The sequence below is a fragment of the Caretta caretta genome, chromosome 20, assembly GCF_965140235.1.
Source record: "Caretta caretta isolate rCarCar2 chromosome 20, rCarCar1.hap1, whole genome shotgun sequence".
In the NCBI taxonomy this organism is placed as follows: domain Eukaryota; kingdom Metazoa; phylum Chordata; order Testudines; family Cheloniidae; genus Caretta; species Caretta caretta.
The window spans coordinates 6,730,375-6,753,667 of record NC_134225.1 but is presented as its reverse complement, the minus strand read 5'-3'; the positions used below and the strand labels follow the sequence as shown (position 1 = coordinate 6,753,667).

Genomic DNA, 23,293 nt, shown 5'->3' with positions numbered 1-23,293 from the left:
CAGGATCAGCTAATGTGGATATTAATATTGGTTACAGGAGCGAGGATGGTGGAAAGTGCGTACCAGCCCTCCTCGTGTGATAGGACATAAGGTGCGTGGCTGGGGATTAGAGGAGCATTTCTGGTTCTTTGGCATCTCGTTGCCTAGTTAGCTATGAGAGGGTCTGGCATGTCCTCCTGGGCCTAATCACGGTCAGTCCGGAGCACTGGGGTAATGCGCTGTCACAATTTCTGTGTTTAATCAGTACCTTGGGTTTGTCAGGCGTGTAACAGGATGTGGCCCTGGGTGGCGTTGCCCCTTGATTCTCTCTGCCTGCCTGCTCTGCAAGGGGGAAGCTTTGCTCCCTGACTTCCAACACTGCAGCCTCTGTCCTGCGGGGCCCTCCCTGCCCCCTCTGCTGAGGGGGCTTCCAAGCTGGGACCTTCGCTCTCCCATGTGCTGTGGAGCAGCAGCCTGCAGCTGGGGCTGGCTCTCCTGATGCTGTGTGGTTCCCCCTCCCCCCGCGTTTGTGGGATTTGACACTTGTTTATGTCAGGAAAGCAGACGCAGTTGCAAGGAGGTTCTGCTTTTGAGCATGGGAAGCTGCCGAAATGAGGAAATATACAGAACCTCCTCCCAGACTCTCTTATCACCAAACCCCACTTGGGCACCTGCCCCTGCCCTCACCCCCACTATGTCCTCTTGGCTTCTCTAGGGCTGGGAACAATCCCACACCTGTTCATTTCAACCCTAGGGCCCCATTAGCTACATATAGATACCAGTTTACCTGGTGCTAACCCAGCAGGGGCCTTTTCTCCCCCTCCTAGCCCAGGGAGAGAGGTTTTTCCACTACTGCCCTTAAGCCAGTGGGCCTGAACGTTTAGCTTCAAGCATAAAGGCTTCTGCTGCTAGAGCAGGGGCAGGCAAACTTTTTGGCCTGAGGGCCACAGCAGGGTTCTGAAACGTATGGAGGGCCAGGTAGGGAAGCCTGCCCCCCTCAGAATCCTGACCCATCCAATCCCCTCTGCTCCTTTGCCCCCTCCTGGGATCCCTGTCCCCTGATGGGCCCCCCAGGACTCCCACGTCTAGCCAACCACCCCCTGGGACCCTCTGCCCCTTATCCAACCCCTCTGCCCCCATAGCGTGCTGCTCAGAGCACCAGGACTGGCAGCTGTGCCACCTGGCCAGAGCCTGGCAGGAGCTCAGCCCCTCCACCCAGAGCACTGGCGGCGTGGTGAGCTGAGGCTGCAGGGGAGGGGGCTGGCCTCCCCAGCCGGGAGCTCAAGGACTGGTCAGGATGGTCCTATGGGCCAGATGTGGGCCACGGGCTGTAATTTGCCCACCTCTGTGCTTGAGTCACCAGGGCTGGGTTCAGTCCCTGCACCTGTGCTTAGGGGAAGGGGTGGTCACTGCAGGCGCAAGAGATGGACAGCCGGTGAGAGCACAGGGCAGGGGCCTGGAGAGAGGCAGGCTGGTTGCCTCGTACACATGGGGTGTAAGAGTGTGAGCGGCTGATTCTCAAGTGTGACCCCCCGCACACACACCTCCTTGCGACCACTGACAAACCGCTACTTAGTGAGAAGGGGAGCGAGTGTTCCTCCTCCCCACACACACACTTCGCCCTGACTGAGTTTTTGTGTGTGAAAACATTGGCTGCAGTTAGTAGTGTAGGGGAGAGAGAGGCTTGACCTGCTCTACACCTGGGCCCAATGCAAATTTCCCCCAGCCTGTCTGTATTTTGCCCCGGTCACTGTATCTTCCCAGCCCCGGTGCCTGCGAGGAAACTCTTTGTCAGTGGCAGCGCACAATAAAACATCACGCAAGAGCTGAGCTGGCTGCTGCCCCAGCCCTTTATTCCTCTCTGTATTCACTCAGCGAAGTGGGGGAGGCAGTTCCTCGTCTGGGGGGGGGATTATTTGAGAGCCCCGAGGGTGCTGGAGGAGATAAAGAGGGAGAGGCTCCCTAGGTTTATTCTGGCTCTCAGTAGTTGTTAAGCACCCGGTTCACAGTGGGGTTTTACTGGCTTGGTGCTCCTGATCCCGGCTGGCAGGAGGGATTACGCCTGCTGCTTTCCTTCTGGTGCTGAAGAGCCCTGCTCCAATTACCCCCCCCCACGGTTGGCCATGAGTTTCCCCTGGCTTGGCTCTGCCCTACAGTGCTCCCCGTTAAATGAGAGAAGCCCCCAAAAGCAGGGCTTTGGCTCTCCGTAGCCCGGCCCTTCCTGCTAGTCACTGACCCCAGAGCTCTTCTGCTGGGCGTGGACAGCAGCTCCTGCTCTCTGGGTGCTGGGGGTCGCTGACGGACGCACTGCAGGGGGCAGAGAAGCAGCAGGCTCGGGGCAGGGGCTTAGCGCTGCAAGGGGAGGGCAGGGTAGGGCTATTAAAGCAGGGAGGCCTCGGGCTGGGACGGGCCCCAGAATGGAGCCAGGGCCGCACCCTGTTCCTCCAGTGACAAGTGGGGGCACCTGGCAGCCTGTTTGGCAGCGGGTAGCCGTGTGAGATTCCACCGAGCAGCAGGCCCTCTGCCTGCACCTTCCCTTCCAGGAGAGGCCCAGTCAAGCTCGGGGTGGCTGCCGTAGCGTGGCATCTGGGGGCCCATGCCATTGGTGGCTGGCCATCCGTGATGCCTCAGTCCTCGTTGTACCTGGGGTTGATGACCGTGGTGGTGGCACTCTGGTACAGCGGGTTGTTGACCTGTGAGGGCAGAGAGGTTGCTGGAATCAAAGGGGAGGCAGGAGTGGGGTGGCCTCAGGGAACCGGGGGTCTGTTCCCGCTGACCTAGGACAAGTAGCTGCCCTGCTTTGCATCTGGGGCTGATGAGCCGGATCCACCTGGGGGCCTGGCCCGGAGAGGAGGAGACTGGGCCAGGTGCTGGAACGTCCTCACCCACTGGGGCACGTGACACAGGGCATACGGGCTGCAGCCCATGGGGAAGGAGGTAGGGAGCCATCGGACCCGGGGAACCCGTCCAGTTCAGCCTGGGGGCTGGGACTGGATGGCCGTGGCGTGAGGGAGCTCGCAGGCTCCCATCTGGTCCCAGGCCTCAGGCCACTTCCTCTGACAGGCCCTGTAACAGTAACTGGCAGTGGCCAAGGGCTGAACGGGCCAGGCAAGGGGGAAGGCCTGAGCTGGGAGGGAAGGGGCCGCCGACAGCAGGGGTGGGGCCCTGACCTCATTCCCCCTGGCCTGCTCCCGCTCCTTCTCGAAGCGCATGTACTCCCGCCGGTCCAGGACCTCCACGGAGATGCGGTAGGCGATGATGATCAGCAGCCCGATGACCACGATGCCCAAGACCAAACCCAGCACGATCATGGCGGTCTGGTCAGCAACAGCTGCAAGGAGGGGAGGAAGAGCACCGGCCTGAGTGAAGCCTGCAGCCGCGCCGCACCCCCGCCACCCCCCCCGGCAGCCCGCACAGCTGCATCCCGCCTCCCTGTTTTCGCTGTCCCCCCACCGACTGCTTGGTCTCCCCCTTTCTGGCCCACACTGGGCCCCCTCTCTCCCTGCTGCTCACCCTTCCTGGGGCATAGTGCCCCAGCCCCTAGCCTGCCCCATGTCACCCCCTCTACCCAAGCCCCCACCCAACCCCAACTGGTGCTCATCGTCCCTGCCTCCCCCTGGCCAAGCACGCACCGTCCTTGGCTTTCACCGTGAGGCGAACTGTGCCCCCGTCCGTGCCCTCGATCAGGAAGAGCAGGATCCGCCCGTCCTCCGTCTTCTCCTTGCACCACTGCTCGCTCACAGCGGGTTCGGGCAGCACCGTGGCCGTGGTGTGGTTGCAGGCGGTGCTGCAGTTCTGGCTCAGCGGGCCCGTCCCGAAGGCCTTGCAGTCGGCGCAGTCCCTGCAGGGCTCCCAGAGAGACAGCTGCAGTCAGCTGGCCCCTCCAGGGTCCCCCCTGCCTGCATTGCCCTGTCCACCATCCCCAGCCGGCCCCTCCCACTGTCCGTCCTGTTCCCCCCCCACACACACAAATACACTGTCCTGAGCCACCCCCCCAGCCCCCTGCCACCACTCGCTGCCCCCGCCCCCGCCAGCCTGACCCACCCCACCCGGCCCTCTCCCCTGGCCTTAGGCTGCCACCCTGGGCACTTGGGGTGGGCGGTGCTGAGTTTCCGTCCTGACCTCGCCCTTTGCCCGCTTCTCACCGGTGCTCCTCGCAGGGCGTCTGGCAGCCCGGGCACCGGCTGCAGAGCCGGCCGAAGTAGCCCGTCTGGCACTCGCACTTGTTGCAGAGGCAGCGTCCGTGCCCGCTGCACTCCACGCCGTCCTGCAGGCACGCGCTGGTGTCCAGGCTGCAGTCGCACGCGCTGCCCGCGTAGCCCTGGTCGCACAGGCAACTCCCACACTGGCACCGACCCCGGCCTGCGGGGAGGGACGGGGGCAGGGTGCCGTCAGCCTGGGCGAGCACCCGCTCCGGTCTGGGAGCCAACCCGGCCCCTCTCTCTATTCCTCCTTCGCCTTGCACAAAACCCACCAGCCACCCTCCCCCCCTCCATTCTCCCACTGGGCGAGGCAGCAGCTGCCCAGGGCCTGCCCAGCCCATCGGAGCTCTGGCCTCCCCAAGCCCGGCAGCCCCGGCAACCAGGCCCCCCGCCCGGCCCCGCCCGGCCCCGCCACCCTCACCTGCACAGAGCTGCCCGTTGCGCCGCTCGCAGCTGGTGTCGTCGCACTCGCAGTGCTGCCCTCGCACGTTGCTGTTACACTGGCACTGCCCGCACACGCACTGCCCCTTCCCGTCGCACAGGAGGCCCGTGCCGTTCCGGCCCCGGCACCCCTCCTGCAGGTACGCGGCATCCGCCAGCCTGCACTCACACAGCGGGCCCACGCGGTCAGGGCTGCAGCTGCAAGGCGGTGGGGGAGGCGGGCCAGAGGCGGTCAGGGGAACATGTCGGGGGGGGGCTTCTTACCCCCCCTCCAAGCCACTGGGCCAAGAGGCCTGCAGCCCCACCAACACACACGCACAGCCTAGCTGCCCCCTCCTACCCCCCCCTCTTCTTACCCCCCCTCCAAGCCACTGGGCCAAGAGGCCTGCAGCCCCACCAACACACACGCACAGCCTAGCTGCCCCCTCCTACCCCCCCCTTCTTACCCCCCCCCAAGCCACTGGGCCAAGAGGCCTGCAGCCCCACCAACACACACGCACAGCCTAGCTGCCCCCTCCTACCCCCCCTCTTCTTACCCCCCCTCCAAGCCACTGGGCCAAGAGGCCTGCAGCCCCACCAACACACACGCACAGCCTAGCTGCCCCCTCCTACCCCCCCCCCGTCTTCTGGGCTGCCTCCAGTGCCCCTCCCCGCTCAGCAGGGATGCCCCCCGACTCCCTGCAGCCCAGGCCACGACCAGCCCCACACTAGGCCAGACTCCCAACCCCATCCTGCTGAGCAGTCTGTTCCCCCTGCCCCAATCTGCACCCCCCCACCCCCCCAGCGTCTGGGCAGGGCTTTACCTGCAGACTCCGCAGGTGAGGGTGCCGTGGCCCCCGCTGCAGTGGGTGGCGTGGGGCTCCGGCTGGCTGCAGGGGCACTCACACAGTGTCTGCAGCTCCACGTGCACCTCCTCGGGGAAGCCCAGCACCCGCAGCGCGAAGGTGTGCGGACCCTCCAGGCAGGTGTCGGCCTGCACCGTCACCGTGAAATTCACCTGGGGGAGACGGGCATGTGGGGGAGGGGTAAACACACACCCCCGGCCACGAGGCCTAGAGTAGATACCCCCCCCCCATGCCCCACTGAGCTGGCCTGTCCCCGCCCCCAGCCCTCTTCCCCCCACTGAGCCAGCCTGCCGCCCTCTCCCCCGCCCAGCCAGCCTGCCCCTCCCCTCACCGGGCTCCCCTCCCCCCACTGAGCTAGCCTGCCCCCTCCCCTCACCAGGTCCCCAGCTTCCCACCCCAGGAGCGAGCCTGCCCCCTCTCCTCAGCGGGCCCCCAGCTTCCCCCCACCCCCGAGCGAGCCTGCCCCCTCCCCTCACCTGTCTCCCCTAGCCCCCCTCCCCCCACTGAGCTGGCCTGTCCTCTCTCCCCACTGGGACAAGCTACCCAGCCCCCCCTCCCCCTCAGTGGGTCAGGCTGTCCTAACACTGCCCAGGACGACCCCAGCCTCCAAGCCTGGTGGCCCAACTGAGGGCCTGGGCTGGGTTGCCCTCCCCCACCCCAGGGTGTCAGAGACGGGGAGAGGAGCCAGGCCATAGGGGCAGCTCAGCCTGGGGTCCCCAGAGCCCAGCAGGGCTCGGTGTGGGGTGAAGGGGGGGGCTCACCAGCTGGTTGATGCGAACGCCAGAGCAGACCCCACTGTGGCCCCCGAGGGAGCGGGTGGCATCCTCGCAGTGTGACTCGTAGGCCACGCTCACACCGGGCGGGAGCTGGAAGTGCTCCAGGTTCACCGTGGACGACAGGCTCTGGGGGGAGAGGGGCACAGGGAGCCGTCCAGGAGCCGCGGGAGCAGGGGGGTCCTCAGGCTGCAGGGACCCTCCTTGGCTCACCCACCCTGCCTGCCCCACCAGCTTCCAGCCAGCTCCACGCCCACCCCAGCTCCTACCACCCACCCAGCCCCTCCAAGTCCCCAGCCATCTGGCTGGGTAGTCAGCCCCTCCACCCGCCCCCCTGGTTCCCAGGCCCCACTGCTCTGACCACTAGGCAACACCCCCACCCAGCCCCTCCACCTCCCCCACTAGTGCCAAGGAGACCCTGCATGGGGTGCCCAGGCCAGAGGGCGCCCTGCAGGTATATGCTGGGTGCTGGGGCCGGGGGGGGCCTTCAAGGATCCCTCAAAACCCTCAGCCCCACCCCCATTACATGCCATCATCCCCTCCCCCTGAGCTGCCCCTCCCTCTCACATTGTAGGCGTCAGAGATGAGCTGCACCACGTTGCTGGAATCCTCCTTCAGCTCCCCCACCACCGACTTGGGGATCAGCCTGCTCAGCTCCTGGAGCGGGGTAGAGGCCGGGTGAGTGAGTGAGCCCCCCCCTCCGCCTCCCCCAGCTCCGCCCCCGGCCCACCCCCGCCCTCACCTGGTACACGGGCAGCGTGGAGCCAGTGACAGCAAAGATGGGCTGGATGTTAGAGGCTGAGAGCACCTGGGCCAAGTGCCCGACCGAGGGGTAATCCTGCAACGAGAGGCAGCGCCCACCTGTCACCACACAGCACTGCCAGCCCAGGGTGGCATCCAAGCAGGAGTCGAACCCAGGAGTCCGGGCTCTGACCCCTCCCAGCACAGGAACAGAACCCAGGGTCGGCAGGGCCTGAGGAATTAGCTGGCGCACTCAGAACCCATCGCGATTAACTCGGAGAGGTCATGGAGGCCGAGTGAGATACCTGGAGAAGGGCACACATAGCGCTGGGCTTTGAACAGGGCAACAAAGACCCCGGGGAATTCCAGCCCAGCCAGCCTAACTTCAACCCCTGGAAAGCTGCTGGACTCAATTATTAAACAAGCGATCTGTAAGCAGCTAGGGCAGGGGTGGGCAAACTTTTTGGCCCGAGGGCCACATCGACGTTGAGAAACAGTATGGAGGGCTGGGTAGAGAAGACTGTGCCTCCCCAAACAGCCTGGCCCCCGCCCCCAGACTGCCCCCCTCAGAACCCCCCGACCCATCCAACCCCCCCTGCTCCCTGTCCCCTGACTGCCCCAACCCCTATCCATGCCCCCACCCGCTCACAGCCCACCCCCGGGATTCCCACGCCTATCCAATGCGGCCTGTTCCCCATCCCCTGCCTGCCCACTCCAGAACCTCCGCCCCATCCAACCGCCCCCTGCTCCCCGCCCGGGACCCTCTGCCCCTTATCCAACCCCCCCACTCCCTTACCATGCTGCTCAGAGCAGCAGGAGCTCGCAGCCCCACCGCCCAGCCGGAGCCAGCCACACTGCCCGCATTGCCCAGCAGGAGCGGCAGGCCAGAGTGCTGGTGGCATGGCGCGCTAAGGCTGCGGGGAAGGGGGACAGCGAGGGAGGGGCTGGGAGCTAGCCTCCCCAGCCGGGAGCTCAGGGGCCAGGCAGGACGGTCCCGCGGGCCGCAGTTTGCCCACCTCTGACTAGGGGATAAGAAATAGCCAGCACGGGTCTATCAAGAACAAATCCACCTCATTTCCTCCTTTGACAGAGCTGCTGGTCTAGCGGATGGGGGAAGCTGTCAAAGCGCCGTAGCTTGGTTTTCATACGGCTTCTCACACAGTCTCAAATGCAAACTAGGGAGCTGGCGGTCTCCGTGAAATTACAATAAGGTGGGTGCACAAGCGGTTGAAAGCCCGTCCTCAAACAGAAGCTATGGAGGGTTCGCTCTCAAACAGGGAGGGCAGAGCTGGGGGCTGGGCGGGGGCAGTCCTGCAGGGGTAAGTCCTGGGTCCAGTATTACTCAATATTTTCACTAGTGCCTTGGCTAATGGAGTGGAGTAGCGGCATGTAACATTTGCAGATGACACCAAGCTGGGAGGGGTTGCAATAGGATGACCAGGTGTCCCGATTTTATAGGGACAGTCCCGATTTGGGGTTTTTTTTCTTATATAGGCACCTATTGCCCCCCACCCCCGTCCTGATTTCTTACACTTGCTATGTGGTCACCCTAGGTTGCAAGCACTTTGGAGGACAGGATTAGAATTCAAAATGACCCGGACACATGGGAGACCGGGTCTGAAATCAACAAGCTGAAATTTAGTAAAGACAAGTGCAAAGTACTTTGCTTAGGAAGGAAAAATCAAACGCATGACTGCAGCCGGGTTGGGGAGTCAGTGCTGAAAAAGAATGTGGTGGTTAGCAGGGATCACGAACTGAATATGAGTCAGCTGCGAAAAAGGCTAAGGTCATTCCGGGTGTAGTAAGAGGCAGCCTAGATTCCACTGCTGAAACCACAAGACGACACTCCCTTCCCAGACCCAGGCATAGAACCCTGGCATCCGGGCAGCCGTTCCTGGACTCCGGCTGCACCCCTCGCTTTTACAGGGCATGCTCACTGCCCCCGTCCTCGTCCCAGCCTCCCCCAGCTGGGTGCAGGGTGCTGCAGGGACCGGCCCCATTGCCCCCCGAGGGGCACCGAACGGGGTGGGGGGAAACCTACGTAGATGTGGCTCTTGCTGTAGAGTCCGTCAGTGTCGAGGTGGCACTGGTTGTCATTCGGGAGGTAGATGCCACCCAGCTTGCCATCCCCTGCCGTGTGGAAGACGTCATCTGACGTGAAGACCAGCAAGCGCGTCACGTTCCGCCAGCCAATCTGCTTCTGGTGGGGCGGGGGTGGGGGGTGAGCAGGTACAATGGCCTCCCACTGGTGCCTCCAGCCTGCGCACCCCCTACATCGACCCAGACCCGTGGGCACATGCATGCACTTTTGTTCACACGCCTTGCAGCAATGCACACCCTTGTGCCCACACATGGACGGGTGAGCACGTGCCCTCCCACAGCTATGCACACACTCCTACGTGCACAGGTGCCCTTGTGCTCATATAACCCGTGCGTGCACCCCCCCCCACGTGCACAGTCACACCCTTTGAGCACACACAGAGCCAATCACACCCAGCCACGCACACACCAACACTAATACACACCCTGGCATCCATGCACACGTACACACCTGTGTGTGCGCGTGCACACCCAGACACACACACACTCCCTGGCAGCGATGTGCATGTACACACCCATTTGCACACTTGCGCACTCACACAGCCGTGCACATACTGGGAGCCAACGAAAAGGCAGGGAATGCCCAACAGCCGGACTCCCACGCCCCACGCCACCCAGAGCCCGTGGCTACTGCCCCCGGCGGCTCACCTCACACACGGCCACCTGCATGATGGCATCGAAGCCGCCCTCGGGCGAGTCCAGGTTGCCCGAGATGCGCTGCTGGCTCACGCGGCTCTCGAACTCACTGGCGTTGTCGGTGAGCGGCAGCACGTGGCGGAAGCTGACGGGCGAGTCACACTGCTCGTAGCGGTCGGGGCAGGGGTTCTGCAGCTTGGCAGGCACCGTGCTGACGTAGGGCAGGACCGTCTTGTCCACAAAGGAGCCAAAGCCTGGCGGGGCAGAGGCGGTGCCGGGTTCAGATGCTGGCCCCACAGTCACCACAGGGGGACCCCACCTGTGCCGGATGGACCCCAGTCCTCCTCCTCCCCTCCTAGGGTGAGGTATGGAACCCAGGAGTCCGGGCTCCCAGCCCCTACCTGCTCTAATCACTAGACTCCCCTCTCAGAACCAGGAAGGGTATGTATGTATGTAGGAGTCTGGGTTCCCAGCCCCCTCCGCTCTAACCATTAGACCCACCATCCCCCGCCCTGTACCATCTGCCCTGACTTCTCCCACAGCTGCCCTCCAGCCCCATGGAGCTCTGACTATGGGGCCAGGGAGGGGGCCAGGTTCCCACAGCTCATGGCTCCATCTGTGCATCATGGTGGGGGAGCAAAGCGTGAGGAAGGGGGGGGGCACCACCCCACAGGGGGTGGGGGAGGCAGAGTCTGAGGAGAGCAGGGTGACATCACCCCATGGGGGGAGCAGAGCATGAGGAGAGTGGGGGGGCATCACCCCATGGGGGTGGGGGTGGAGCATGAGCAGAGTGGGCAGTGGGGGCATTGCCCCACAGGGGTTGGGGGCAGAGCATGAGGAGAGTGGGGGGGCATCGCCCTTCGAGGAGTTGGGGGGTGGAGCATGAGGAGAATGGGGGCGCATCACCCCATGGGGGCCTGGGGAGTGGAGCACGAGGAGAACAGGGGGGCATCGCCCCACTGTGGGGTGCTGCCTCATACCAATCTTCACTGACTTGGTGACGTTCCTGAGAGCGGCCAGCAGGTCATTGCCGAGCTTCTTGATGTTCTCCAGGTCGTCCTTCATGGAGTAGGACAGGTCCATGAGGTAGTAGACGTCCACGGGGTAGCCCTCGGCCCGCTTGAACCGCACCGAGAAGCTATGCTGCTCTCCTGGGAAGGGCGGGGGGTGGAAGCCAAGGACCCAGCTCAGCAGGGAATCACGCTGCAAGGCCAGGGGCTTGTGGGGAGACCCTTCATCCACCCTCCATCCATCCCCCACTCCTTCATCCCCCCATCCTCCTACCTCCCACCCCCTACCCATCCCCTCACCTATCCATCCCCCACCAGCCATCCACCTACCTACCACCTCCTCCTCATCCATCCACCTACCCATCCACCCCTCCATCCATCCCCCCAACCCCTCCATCCTTCCACCTATCCATCTGCCCCACTCCTCCAACACTCTATCCACCAACCCAATCCTCCACCCATCCAGCCACCCCACACCTCTATCTACCCATAACCCCCTCCATCCATCCATCCCCCTACATACCACTCTATCCAGCAATGTATACTCCATTCCCATCCACCAACCCATCTACCCACCCACCTCTCTGGTCACCCACCCAGCCCCCTTCATCCACCTACTCACTCATCCACCCACCCCCATACATACCCCTCTGTCTCCCCACCCAGCTCCATACATACCTGTCCATCCACCCCCGCGATCTATCCATCCATCCCACATCCCTCTGTCTCATCACTATCTCCCCAGTGCTTGTATTTCTAGGCACACATCCCCTGTCTCTCAGAAGCACCTCGTGGCCTGGGTGCACAAACCCCTGGGACCCCAGCAAAGGGCTGATCCATGGTGCTGGCAGAGACACGTGACCGACATGGGCTGGCGAGCCAGGCATCAGCAGCCCCAGGCAGGGGATTTGGGAGGCCAGAGAAGACCCAGCTCCACAGCTGGGCCCCAGCACCGCTCTTCCCCCCAGCCTGGCATGGGGCCCAGTTCTAACCACAAGCCTCCCCCCTCCAGTGGGACCCACCGGGTCGGAGCCACAGGGCGATCTTTTGGGGTGCCAGCTGGGTCACCGTCTCCTGCTCGGCGCTGTCGCTCAGGGGCGCGTCCTCCAGGACTTGGTGCCGGCTCCGGGGCTCGACCACCTCCTTCAGGGCACAGCCGCGGTGGAGCAGCTCCCCCCGCGTGGCGCAACGCGTGGCGTCCGACTCGCCCGCCTTGGTGAAGTTCTGGAGCGGGGAGGGGGGGTTCAGCCCACAAGCCTGAGCAGCCGGGAGGCACCTCCCCCCAATTCTGTTCCCCCCAACACGCTGCCCCCCCGAGGTCTCTCCCCATTGACCAGCACCACCCAGGGCACCTGCTGGGCAAGCCCAGCTCCCTCGCCCACTCTGAGGCCCACTAGCAGAGCAGCGGGGGCACCCCCCTACCGCTTTGCCCCAGAAGGGGGCACTCCCTGTGGTCCGTTCCAAGCCCCTAGGGATAGGGTGCTATCAGGAGACCCCCCACTGCTGGCTGCCCCCTTCCCCCCCACCCCGGGATGTGCGAGACGTGCTGCTGGTGGCGTTTATCTTATCTGTTTCTCACTGATGGTTTCCTGTTGCTGTAGGTGACAAACCACAGCATTAGCAGTGGGGGATGGGATGTCTGGGGGTTGGGGGGCTTTCACCATCGTGCCCCCCCAAGCCCTTTGCAGACCGCCCCCACTGACACAGCTGGACTGGATGCCCCCATCCTTCCATTCCCAACGCACATTCCTCGGCCCCGTGAGCTATGGGAGCGCTCCCTCGGCCAGCACTGGTAGTAGGTCTTTTATCCTCTCTGTTGCACTGACCCATCTCTCCAAGCAGTTACACTGGTGCACAGCCCAGCTGCATGGCTGGGAGGCATGGGCGTAGCGGGCAGGGGGGGTGACTGGGAGCTGTTCCTGCTGCCCCACACCAGGGCGGGACCACTGGGGTTTCACGCTGCCCCCTCTCAAGGCTGGCAAATATGTGCAGCCCCCTGCAAGTGGAGCTGGCAGGCAAGGCGGGGGACATCTGGCACTGCTGGGGCAGTCCCCCATTCCCATCCTCGCCAGCAGCTCCTCCACTCAGCCCAGCCATGCCCGGAGGGGAGGGAAGGGCTTGGTCTGCTTGGCCCAGTGGCTGGTGCCCATGGTTGTCTGTGCCAGAGGCAGAGGGTCCCCCAGGGATCTGTGCTCCACCACCCCCCACCCGCTGGCCAGACCCCATGGCACGAGCTCCCGAGAGGGCAAAGCCGCCGGTTTCTCTGCAGGACAGAGCGGCACCAAACCGAACAACCACAATAGGGCCTTGGGAGGCAGGACTCCTGGGCTCTTTTCCCAGTTCTGCCACCGTCACTGTGTGGGCCTCATCAAGTCATGCCCCCCCCCGTGCCTCAGTTTCCTCCCTCCCCCCACGCACACTCTCCCCCCGGGCCCCTGTCTGTGCTGCACCTTGAGCCCCTCAGCCGGAAGGGGTGAGAGATGGGGACGGTGCTGTTAAGTTACACGACCCCCTCATGCTCGGAGATTCCCCCACCCCACCCCGCCTCCCCAGGCTTCCTGCCGTGCTGGGTGGCAGGATGTGGTGAGCTGCTGTCACACGCCAGCTGGGACCCCCCCCGGCTGGGATAACGCATCAGAGAGGATTTCCGCATGGGGGGGTCCTACCCATCGTGCCTGGGGGGGCCGAGGCAGCTGGACACAGACTGCACGGCTCCCCGGCACTCGGGGTAATGCTCTGGCTGCATGGGAGGGGGGCGCCCAGAGAGGGGGATGTTGGGGATCCAGCTCCAGGCCCCCTGTACGAGCCCCAAAGCCCACGGCACTAACAGGTGCCTGCTCCAGATAGGGCCAGGGCCGGGCTAGCAGGGGGCTGCGGGTCGGGATTGAGGGGCACCGGCAGAGCTGGGGGTGGGGGAGAGGCGAGTCGGCCTGACTCACTGTGTTATTTTCACAAACACCAAGTTCGTGAGAAGCCAGAGGAAGAACAGGAAAAGGTCGAGGGTGAATCAGAGGCCGCGGCTGGGATGAGAAGTCACTTCTGTCTGACAGCCCGAGCCCAGGGCTGGGACAGCAGGGGGCGGCGGGGGGGAGGGGGATTGAGGGGCGCCGGCGTAGCTAGGTGTGGGGGGAGCCCAGGGCTGGGACAGCAGGGGGCAGCGGGGGGGGATTGAGGGGCGCCAGCGTAGCTAGGTGTGGGGCGAGCCCAGGGCTGGGACAGCAGCGGGCGGAGGGCGGGATTGAGGGGCACCAGCATAGCTAGGTGTGGGGGGAGCCCAGGGCGGGGACAGCAGAGGGCGGCGGGGGGGGATTGAGGGTTGCCAGCGTAGCTAGGTGTGGGGGGAGCCCAGGGCGGGGACAGCAGGGGGCGGGGGGGGGGATTGAGGGGCGCCAGCGTAGCTAGGTGTGGGGGGAGCCCAGGGCGGGGACAGCAGAGGGCGGCGGGGGGGGGGGGGGGGATTGAGGGTTGCCAGCGTAGCTAGGTGTGGGGGGAGCCCAGGGCGGGGACAGCAGGGGGCGGGGGGGGGATTGAGGGGCGCCAGCGTAGCTAGGTGTGGGGGGAGCCCAGGGCTGGGACAGCAGGGGGCGGGGGGGGGATTGAGGGGCGCCAGCGTAGCTAGGTGTGGGGGGAGCCCAGGGCTGGGACAGCAGGGGGCGGGGGGGGGGATTGAGGGTCACCAGCGTAGCTAGGTGTGGGGCGAGCCCAGAGCTGGGACAGCAGCGGGCGGAGGGCGGGATTGAGGGGCACCGGCGTAGCTAGGTGTGGGGGGAGCCCAGGGCGGGGACAGCAGAGGGCTGTGGGTCAGGGCTGAGGGGCACCAGCGTAGCTAGGTGTGGGGGGAGCCCAGGGCGGGGACAGCAGAGGGCTGTGGGTCAGGGCTGAGGGGCACTGGTGGAGCTGGGGGCTGTTCTCCAGGCTCAGGGGGTCGTGGCGTCCGGCTGCGGCAGACGAGTGGGGCTGGCAGCATCCTGGGGTCCCTGTTCTGGAGTTTCAGAGTAACAGCCGTGTTAGTCTGTATTCGCAAAAAGAAAAGGAGTACTTGTGGCACCTTAGAGACTAACCAATTTATTTGAGCATGAGCTTTCGTGAGCTACAGCTCACTTCATCGGATGCATACTGTGGAAACTGTAGCAGACTTTATATACACACAGAGATCATAGAACAATACCTCCTCCCACCCCACTGTCCTGCTGGTAATAGCTTATCTAAAGTGATCATCAAGTTGAGCCATTTCCAGCACAAATCCAGGTTTTCTCGCCCCCCCCCCCCCCCCCCCCCCCCCCGACACAAATTCACTCTCCTGCTGGTGATAGCCCATCCAAAGTGACAACTCTCCACACAATGTGCATGATAATCAAGTTGGGCCATTTCCTGCACAAATCCAGGTTCTCTCACCCCCCCACCCCCCTCCCAAAAACCACACACACAAACTCACTATCCCGCTGGCAATAGCTCATCCAAAGTGACCACTCTCCCCACAATGCGCATGATAATCAAGGTGGGCCACCCCCAGCACAAATCCAGGCCTTCTCACCCCCCCCTCACCTCCATACACACACAAACTCACTTTCCTGCTGGCAATAGCTCATCCAAACTGACCACTCTCAAAGTTTAAATCCAAGTTACACCAGAACATCCGGGGGGGGGGGGGGTTAGGAAAAAATAAGGGGAAATAGGCTACCTTGCATAATGATTTAGCCACTCCCAGTCTCTATTTAAGCCTAAATTAATAGTATTCAATTTGCAAATGAATTCCAATTCAGCAGTTTCTCGCTGGAGTCTGGATTTGAAGTTTTTTTGTTTTAAGATAGCGACCTTCATGTCTGTGATTGCGTGACCAGAGATTGAAGTGTTCTCCGACTGGTTTATGAATGTTATAATTCTTGACATCTGATTTGTGTCCATTTATTCTTTTACGTAGAGACTGTCCAGTTTGACCAATGTAAATGGCAGAGGGGCATACCGAATTTGTGGGGGGGGTTGGAGGGCGAGAAAACCTGGATTTGTGCTGGAAATGGCCCAACTTGATGATCACTTTAGATAAACTATTACCAGCAGGACAGTGGGGTGGGAGGAGGTATTGTTTCATATTCTCTGTGTGTATATAAAGTCTGCTGCAGTTTCCACGGTATGCATCTGATGAAGTGAGCTGTAGCTCACGAAAGCTCATGCTCAAATAAATTGGTTAGTCTCTAAGGTGCCACAAGTCCTCCTTTTCTTTTTGTTCTGGAGTTGGTGGACCTCAGGCCAAGGGGGAGTGGGTCTGGGGCTCAGAGTGGGGTGGATGGGAGGGGAGAGGAGCCCCCCAGAGAGAAGGTACCGTGGGAGGAGAGCAGGAGACCCCGCCAACTGCAGCTCAGAACATCCCAGGGCCCCCAAGGGCAGCAGGATCCTTCCTGCCCTGGCCCAGCCCCTGGCCCCAGCTGGGCTCCCTGGGGGCCGTGGGGCTGCTCAATAAGCCGGCTCTGCTCTCAGCTGGGGGGGATCCCTTCGCGTGTGTTCCCTCCCCCCAGTGCCCATGGGCACTTACCAGCGCTTTGCACCAGGCGCAGCTGGGCTGGGAGCGGATGCAGTCGCGGCAGGAGGCGCGGGGCCAGCAGGAGCCTGCAGGGAACCAGGGATACCGTCCGAGTGACCCCGACCGCAACGTACAGCGCAGCCCGCAGCCCTCCCAACCATACAACCCCCCCACTGGGGATACTCCCTCCCCACCGCACAGCCACCCACGACTGTACAGCCCCCCAACCATACAACCCCCCCCACTGGGGATACTCCCTCCCCACCGCACAGCCCCCCAACCATACAACCCCCCCCACTGGGGAGACCCCACTCCCCACCGCACAGCCACCCACGACTGTACAGCCCCCCAACCATACAACCCTCACCTCCACTGTGTTGACCCTGTCCCCCACCACACAGCCCCCCCCTGCGCATCCCCCACTGCTCAGAGCCCGTGACCTACAGCCCCCAGCCCGCCTCCCATCACTCCCATTCCCCAGACATGCATTGCCCAGCAGCCGGGCACTCAGGAGAGCAACCCTGCCATGGCAAAAGCCTTGACTAGGAGTGAGGCCAGGTTGGACTAGTGTCCTGGGCCATGCTGGGGGACGGCTGTGGGGGGCAGAGCTGAGGGGCAGGCTAGGGGGCAGCACAAAGCTGGCGGGGAGGCTTGGAGGACAGGGCTGGGCGGGTGAGCAGGGGACAGGCTGGGATACAAGGCAGGGCTGGGCAAGGATTGGGGGGCTATACTGGGCTACCCCGGGGGGGCGGGGCAGTGGGTGGGTTCCACTCAGCCAGAGGCTTCTCCCTGACCTCACCGATGGGGCCCCAAAATGGACACAGGCCAGGGCTCCCCACACGCTGCCCCTGGATTGAGTGACACCCCCAGTCCCTTCCCCAGCACCCACAGGCGTCTCACCCGCTGCAGGGCCCAGACAAACCAGAGACAAGTCTCCTGCCGTGCCCCCCCCCCCCCGCCATCCCTCTGCCTCCAGCAACATGCTGCCCCATGCCCCCCACCCCGACACCCCCATCTCCTCTCCTTACCTGTTTCCAGCGCCTTCTCTTCCTGCCCCATCGCCAGCACCAGCAGGAGGCCCAGCCCCGCCACCAGCCCGGTGCCCCTCATGGTCTGGCAGAGAGGGGAGATGGTTAGGGGTGGGGGGCAGCTGTCTGCCCGCCCTCCCCGCTGCAGGCAGAGGTGTCTCCTGCCCAGAGCCAGGCCTCCCTGCCATGGGGAAGTGAAAGTGCTGAGCGGGGGGCACGGCCTGGCCCCCCACCCTGGCCTGGGGAGTTTCACTTCTCCCCCCACCACACACACACTGTCTGGATTCCTAGACCACTCCCTGGGGCCAGGCAGCTCCAGGATGGGGCCCAATCCATAGAGGGGCTCAGCTCTGGGCAGCTCCCACAGGGAACAACAGGGAAACCCCCCCTCCTCACACTGGGAATACTGGAGAACCTCTCCCCCCTGCCCCCTCTTCCCCCCCCACACCCCAGGAACGATGGAAAATCTCTCTCAACCCTGTATTGATGCAGATGGAGGGAGGGACAGAGGATGCAGTGTGGTAAATGGCCTCCTCCCTACAGCACGCCCAGACACACACACATGTATCCAGGCCCCTCACACACCTGCCCTGCAGACAGCAGGACACATGCACTGCACACACACTATGTGTTCAGCCAGGCGCCTCACACACCCGCCCTGCATACACACACACACACATTACATGTGCACCCAGGCCCCTCACACACCCGCCCTGCAGACACACACACACACATTACATGTGCACCCAGGCCTCTCACACACACACCCTGTACACACCCAGAGACACAAACACACACACACACACACACACAAGCTACACGTGCACCCAGGCCCCCTCACTCACACACCCTTCACACACCAGGACAAAACAAACACTCACTCACACACACCCAGACACACACTCTACACGTGCACCCAGGCCTCTCGCACACACACCCTTCACACACACACTCTGGCGTCCCTGCAGCAGTAGCCGTGGCGTTTGGCCTGGGAGGGAGCCGTCCCAGTGCAGACGGGGCCCAGGGGCTTTCACCTCCAGGGAGCTGCTTGGGGTCACCCTGGGGGGGCTGTGGGGACAGGAGCTGACACACACAAACCCCACCGCTTCTGCTGCAGTGAGGACACTGGCTCAAACCCATGCCCCCGCCTGCCCAGCTACACACCGCCCTGGAGATTCCCACACATGCCCTCTCCCCGTGCACTGTGTGACCACATCAGCCCAGGCCTCCCCCCGCGCCCCCGAGTTTTTGATGCTTCCTTTCCACCTAAGGGATATGAGCAGAGGCGGCCCAGAGCCGGGCCGCAGGCACAGCCCTGCCCAGAGTCTCCCCCTGCTCCCCCCACGCCAGGTGCCTGTCAGAGGCAGGAGCTGTGGTTAGCACAGGTTTCGCCCAACTTTCCCTCCACACGCGATCACGGCAGAGCGGAAGCAGGTGGTCAGAGCACATGACTAGACCCAGGACTCCTGGGTTCTGTTCCTAACTCCGCCGCTGACTCACCGGGCGTGGCCCTGCTCTGTGCCTCAGTTTCCCCCTCTAGCCGGTGGGGATTTGGAGCTAGACACGAATGAACCCAGCCTCCCACCCTCTCCTAAGGACGCACAGGCAAGGAACAGGAAGGTGATTGATTTCGCAGATGCAGAATGCGTCCAAGGCCAAGCTGGGAATAGAACCCAGGAGTCCTGACACTCAGCCCTGCCCCCTGCTGCTCTAATCACCGGACACCACTCCCCTTGCAGAGCTGAGACTAGAACCCAGGAGTCCTGACACCCAGCCCCTCCCAGCTAGGAAATTGCATCTTATTGCAACTGCAGCTGCTAGCAACTGGATCTTACAGATTCAGCGATTCCAAGGGCAGACGGGGCTGTTGCGATCCGCTAATCTGAGCGCCCGTAGCCTGGGCCAGAGAACTGCCCCCAGCTCATTTTGAGAGCCGACCTCTTAAACGAACATGCCCCAGCCTGGTTTTAAAAGGCAGCTTCCTTTGGCAGCGAGGTGGAGAGAAGCCTCCAGCCCTCAGCCCTCTCTGCGGTGTGTCAGTACCAGACACACAGCTCAGCTCCCTCTCAGCCTTCTCTCCCATTCAGCCCCTCATCAAAAGGCTTCTTTGTCAGCCCCTGGATCTGTGTTTTGAACTCGCTACACCCCCGGCAGCGTAGCGCCTGGCATTGGCCTCAGGATTCCAGTACAGCGCCGGGCGCAGAGGTGCGAGCGCGTCCCTACGTTTGCCTACCAGTCCCCTTCAACGCCTAGGGACCGCACTGACCCTTCCGGCCACGGTGTCATGCTGGGAGCTCTCACACTGGGGCGATTATCTACAATGGCCCCTAAATCCTTCTTGGGGGCACAGCATCCCCAGACAGAGCCCATGCCCTGGAGGCAGTCACCTGGGCGTCCACCTTGCCTGGCATTTGCCTGGGTTAAAGGGCATGGGGTTGCACTGTTCGCATTTAACCAGGCCATGACAGCAGCCCGTCGGGCCCAGGATTGACTCCCCCACCAGCCTTTGGTCCCCAGCAAAGCTCTTGCGGCACCATTTAGCTCATTGCTAGTTCCTCGGCTGCAGAGCGGCACTTCCCCTTTACAACCAGCCGGCCCCTGGGGCTGGTTCTGTTCCCATGAGCACCAAACTTCTAGGAGGAGATGGAAGGGAAGTGGGGTCTAGTGGATAGAGCGGGGGTCTGGGAGTCAGGACTTCTGGGTTCCTTTCCCAGCTTGCAGAGGAGAGTGAGGTGTAGGGAGTTAGAGCTGGGAGTCAGGAGCCCTGGGTTCCATCCCTGGCTTTGGGGTGGAGTCCAATCAGTTAGAGCAGGGGGACCTGGGAGTCAGGACTCCTGGGTTCTCTTCTTAGCTCTGGGAGGGAGGTGGGGTCTAGAGAATTAGAGTGGGGCGGGAGCTGGAGAAGTCAGGACTCCCGGGTTCTCTTCCTAGCTCTGGGAGGGGAGTGGGGTGTAGGGAGTTAGCGCTGGGAATCAGGACCCCTGGATTCCATCCCTAGCTCTGGGAGGGGGTGGGGTCCAATCAGTTAGAGCGGGGGAGGGGCGGGAAGCTGGGAGCCAGGGCTCCCGTAAGTCTACAAATCGGAAATAACAAAAACTCAGTGACAAACAACATCCTCGATGCTCCAGCCCACAGCGTGACACAGAGGTCAGCAACGCCCTGGGAAAGGGCCCCTGGCTTTAGGGGAACGAATTTCCAACCCTGCTGAGAGCCCCTGGCCCAACCCACCAGGCACTGAACCGGGGATGACCAGAGCTAAAAGACAAGATGCTCCAGAGGGAGTGAAAGACCCAAAACTCACTGGTTAGAGGCTGCAACAACCCATCTGCGGCTCGGGCATGGGATGGGGGTCAGATATCCCACTCCCCAGTGGGGTACAACACCCAAACCGCACCCTAGGGCACGACACAAAGGTCTGTCGCCTGGCACAGCCCTCTGCCAGACGTCCATAGGAGCGTTCACCAACGTGGGACATTGCCCGAATTTTTCCATGAAAGAATAAAGGTTTGAACTGATTCCCCCTGGGCCTCAGGGCCGATCCACACACAGGCTTGGCAGCAAAAAGGGCAAATCCAAAGCAACTCTGCCATTTCGGGGTGTGAGCACTCCCCTTCGGAATCAGAGCAGCTAAAGCTGGTGGAGTGAAAGGCAGTTTGTTCCTGACCTCAGCTCAGGTCGGTTTGGGTACAAGTGTTCCCACCCAGACTAGCCTGGAAATAATGGAATTGCTTCGAATTTACACCAGACCAGCTTGAAATGAGCATCACAGCTTTCTGCTCCTGGGGCCGGGGGTCTCTGGGGTGTGAATTGGCTAGCCGGGACCTGAAGGCTGAGAAACCTCAAATTTAACAAAGAACGCTTTTCTCCACAGAGTTCATTGGGTGCTGGAGTTTCATAGGGGCGAAAAAACGGCTAAGGGTTTTAAACAAACCGAATACAAATCTCTCCCCCTCTCAGCATCTGCAGTCAGTGTCTGAGCCCATCTGTCCACCAGCTCCCTAGTCTTCCTTAGCGTTTCCCAGGGGAGAAAAAAATTGAACTTTCTAACATACAAACAAACAGCAAGGCCAATTCTGGCTCTCACAGACCCCTCCCCAGACCTTGCACATTCAACATCAAGAAGCTAAAAGCCCGTTGCTGGTCACCTTTTTATGGGCCTCAGAGCATGGCAGTGCCGGGGCAGGGGTGGGATCAAAGCCTTTGGATCACACAGGTTCTATATCCCCATTGCATGGGGATCTGTCTGCCCTGGGACCTCACAGCATCCTGCACCACACCCGGGTAAGACAGGGTTTGGTACAGCTGTGCGAACCCCGACAGTGAATGGACAGAGCATGGAGCTGGCTGGAGGCAGATCGGGCTCCTTGCCCACAGTGGGGAAATATCACTCCACCCCTGGGGCAAAGTGGAGAGGATTTAGCAGGCTCAGACTGAGGGGGAGCTGAGGCTGATTTTGGTCCAACGCTCTACAGCCCTGGCTCTAGCTCAGCCCCCGGGGATCGGGGGGATGCAGGGCTGGCTGGCGTGATGTCCCAGGCCTGTGCTGTGGAGTCAGGCTAGTCTATCTCAGTGGGCCTTGGAATCTACGGCGCAGCCTTCATCCCGTGGGATTCAGCTCCCAGACCCCAGGTGCAGCCACCCCAGCCCAGCTGCAGCCTCGCGACTTTCTGATGCCAGGTGCAACGGCTGACTCCCGTTGCAGAGCACAGAGCTGGGTGGAGACCCCTGCCCCGTGGACAAGTGCTGTGTCTCATAACCCGAGAAGTGGGGGATGGCTCTGGCCTGGCCGGCAGAGACACACCCCTCTCCGGCCTGGGGTAGTGGGGGGCAGCGATCCCAGCTGTGTGTGCAAAGCAGCACAGATGGGGCCCTGGATACTAAGGAGATGAGTACATTACAAAGAAAGAAAGAAAGAAAGAAAGAAAGAAAGAAAGAAAGAAAGAAAGAAATGGTGTATATTGGGATGGATTGATAGAGAAAGGAAGGTAGAAACAGATAGAAGATACAAAAAGAGAAAGCTAGATTCGTTCTCGGGAAGAAAGAGGCTGTGGATCGGGTGTTCACCTCTCATGCTCTCACAGTATAAGCGCAAGGGAACATTTAACAAGATGTAAAAGGAAGAATGTTTGCAAAGGGGAGAATTTTATCAGTACGGGGCATATGCACCATGACACTGGGCGGGATGGAAAGTGCCGGGGTTCAGAACCCACCTTGTTCAGGGCAGGAGTAGCCACTACCTGAGGGGTCAGTGAGCAGTCCCGTTGGGAGAGTCTAGCCGCTGTGTCAGTTTCCCTACATTCCCCCTGAGCCAGGCTGTCAGATCTGGGCCACTGGACACAGATCAGTGTCACGCCACCCCCACCCCGCTGCGGCCCCTGACCCGCCCAGCCCCGGACAGCTGTTTGGGTCAACACTCACAGCTCAGACCCCCCAGCACCCAGGCTGTTGGTTCCAGCAGTGGGATAGCAAACAAGGGCACTCACCGGCTTGAATGGAGCCCCCGGGAAAGGGGGATCCCAACGTCTCCTGGGGACCGGCCAGCCGTGGGGCGCTGTGTAGCTGCACTAGCCACAGTCCTTCCTCCTTCAAAGGCAGCTGTGCACTGGCTGCAATTTGCATGAATCTTTTGTGATAGGAAACCAAAGCCGTGCAGTGCAGTGGAAATGGTTTGGGGGGGGAGAGCAAGGGGGAGGGTGCCATGGGGGCTGGGTGGGGAAGCACAGGGGGCTGGGGGAGAGAAGGAAAGAGCCGTGTGAAGATTGAAAGGAGATACAGGGGCGTTCCCAGGGCTGGGCCAGTGGGGGGGGGGGCTATCGGGCAGGACTGAGGGGTGTCGGCAGGGCTGGGAGGGAAGCCCAGGGCTGGGCCAGTAGTCAGGACTGAGATGCCCATGGTCAGGCCGTGACACCCCGGGGTCCTGACCTCACAGCCTCTGGGTTCAGAAGCGAAACCTTCTGTGGGGCACCAGTAAGGCAATAGCAGTCCATGAAACTCTTCTGTGGCCCAGCCACTAGAGGGGG

The 23,293-nt window shown here is 62.3% G+C and overlaps 1 protein-coding gene across 2 annotated transcripts; it reads right to left on the bottom strand.

The window, feature by feature from the left end:
- Window positions 1–1,805: 1,805 nt before the first annotated feature.
- Window positions 1,806–22,911, bottom strand: ITGB7 (integrin subunit beta 7). 2 transcript variants are annotated; one of them, XM_075121576.1, is made up of 16 exons: window positions 22,757–22,911; window positions 17,274–17,358; window positions 16,258–16,331; window positions 11,750–11,951; window positions 10,698–10,868; window positions 9,730–9,971; window positions 9,023–9,178; window positions 6,983–7,078; window positions 6,808–6,897; window positions 6,229–6,369; window positions 5,426–5,619; window positions 4,603–4,820; window positions 4,125–4,341; window positions 3,612–3,820; window positions 3,150–3,310; window positions 1,806–2,672 (listed from the first exon to the last, which is right to left on the bottom strand). In XM_075121576.1, the coding sequence occupies exons 2-16, from the start codon at window positions 17,353–17,355 to the stop codon at window positions 2,607–2,609; spliced, it is 2,319 nt and encodes a 772-aa protein (XP_074977677.1). In that variant the 5' UTR covers window positions 17,356–17,358; window positions 22,757–22,911; the 3' UTR covers window positions 1,806–2,606. The 2 variants fall into 2 exon arrangements, with proteins under 2 accessions (XP_074977677.1, XP_048690720.2); XM_048834763.2 differs by having other exon boundaries at window positions 9,023–9,181; window positions 22,757–22,910.
- Window positions 22,912–23,293: the final 382 nt, after the last annotated feature.

Bases quoted from the DNA above. Each gene is read 5' to 3' on its own strand.
- ITGB7 (XM_048834763.2), bottom strand. From the start codon at position 17,355: ATGAGGGGCACCGGGCTGGTGGCGGGGCTGGGCCTCCTGCTGGTGCTG. The intron at 6,898-6,982 runs GTGAGGGCGGGG...ACCCCGCTCCAG, and splicing joins CCACGCTGCCCGTGTACCAG to GAGCTGAGCAGGCTGATCCC. The intron at 2,673-3,149 runs GTCAGGGCCCCA...CTGCCCTCACAG, and splicing joins AGCAGGCCAGGGGGAATGAG to GTCAACAACCCGCTGTACCA.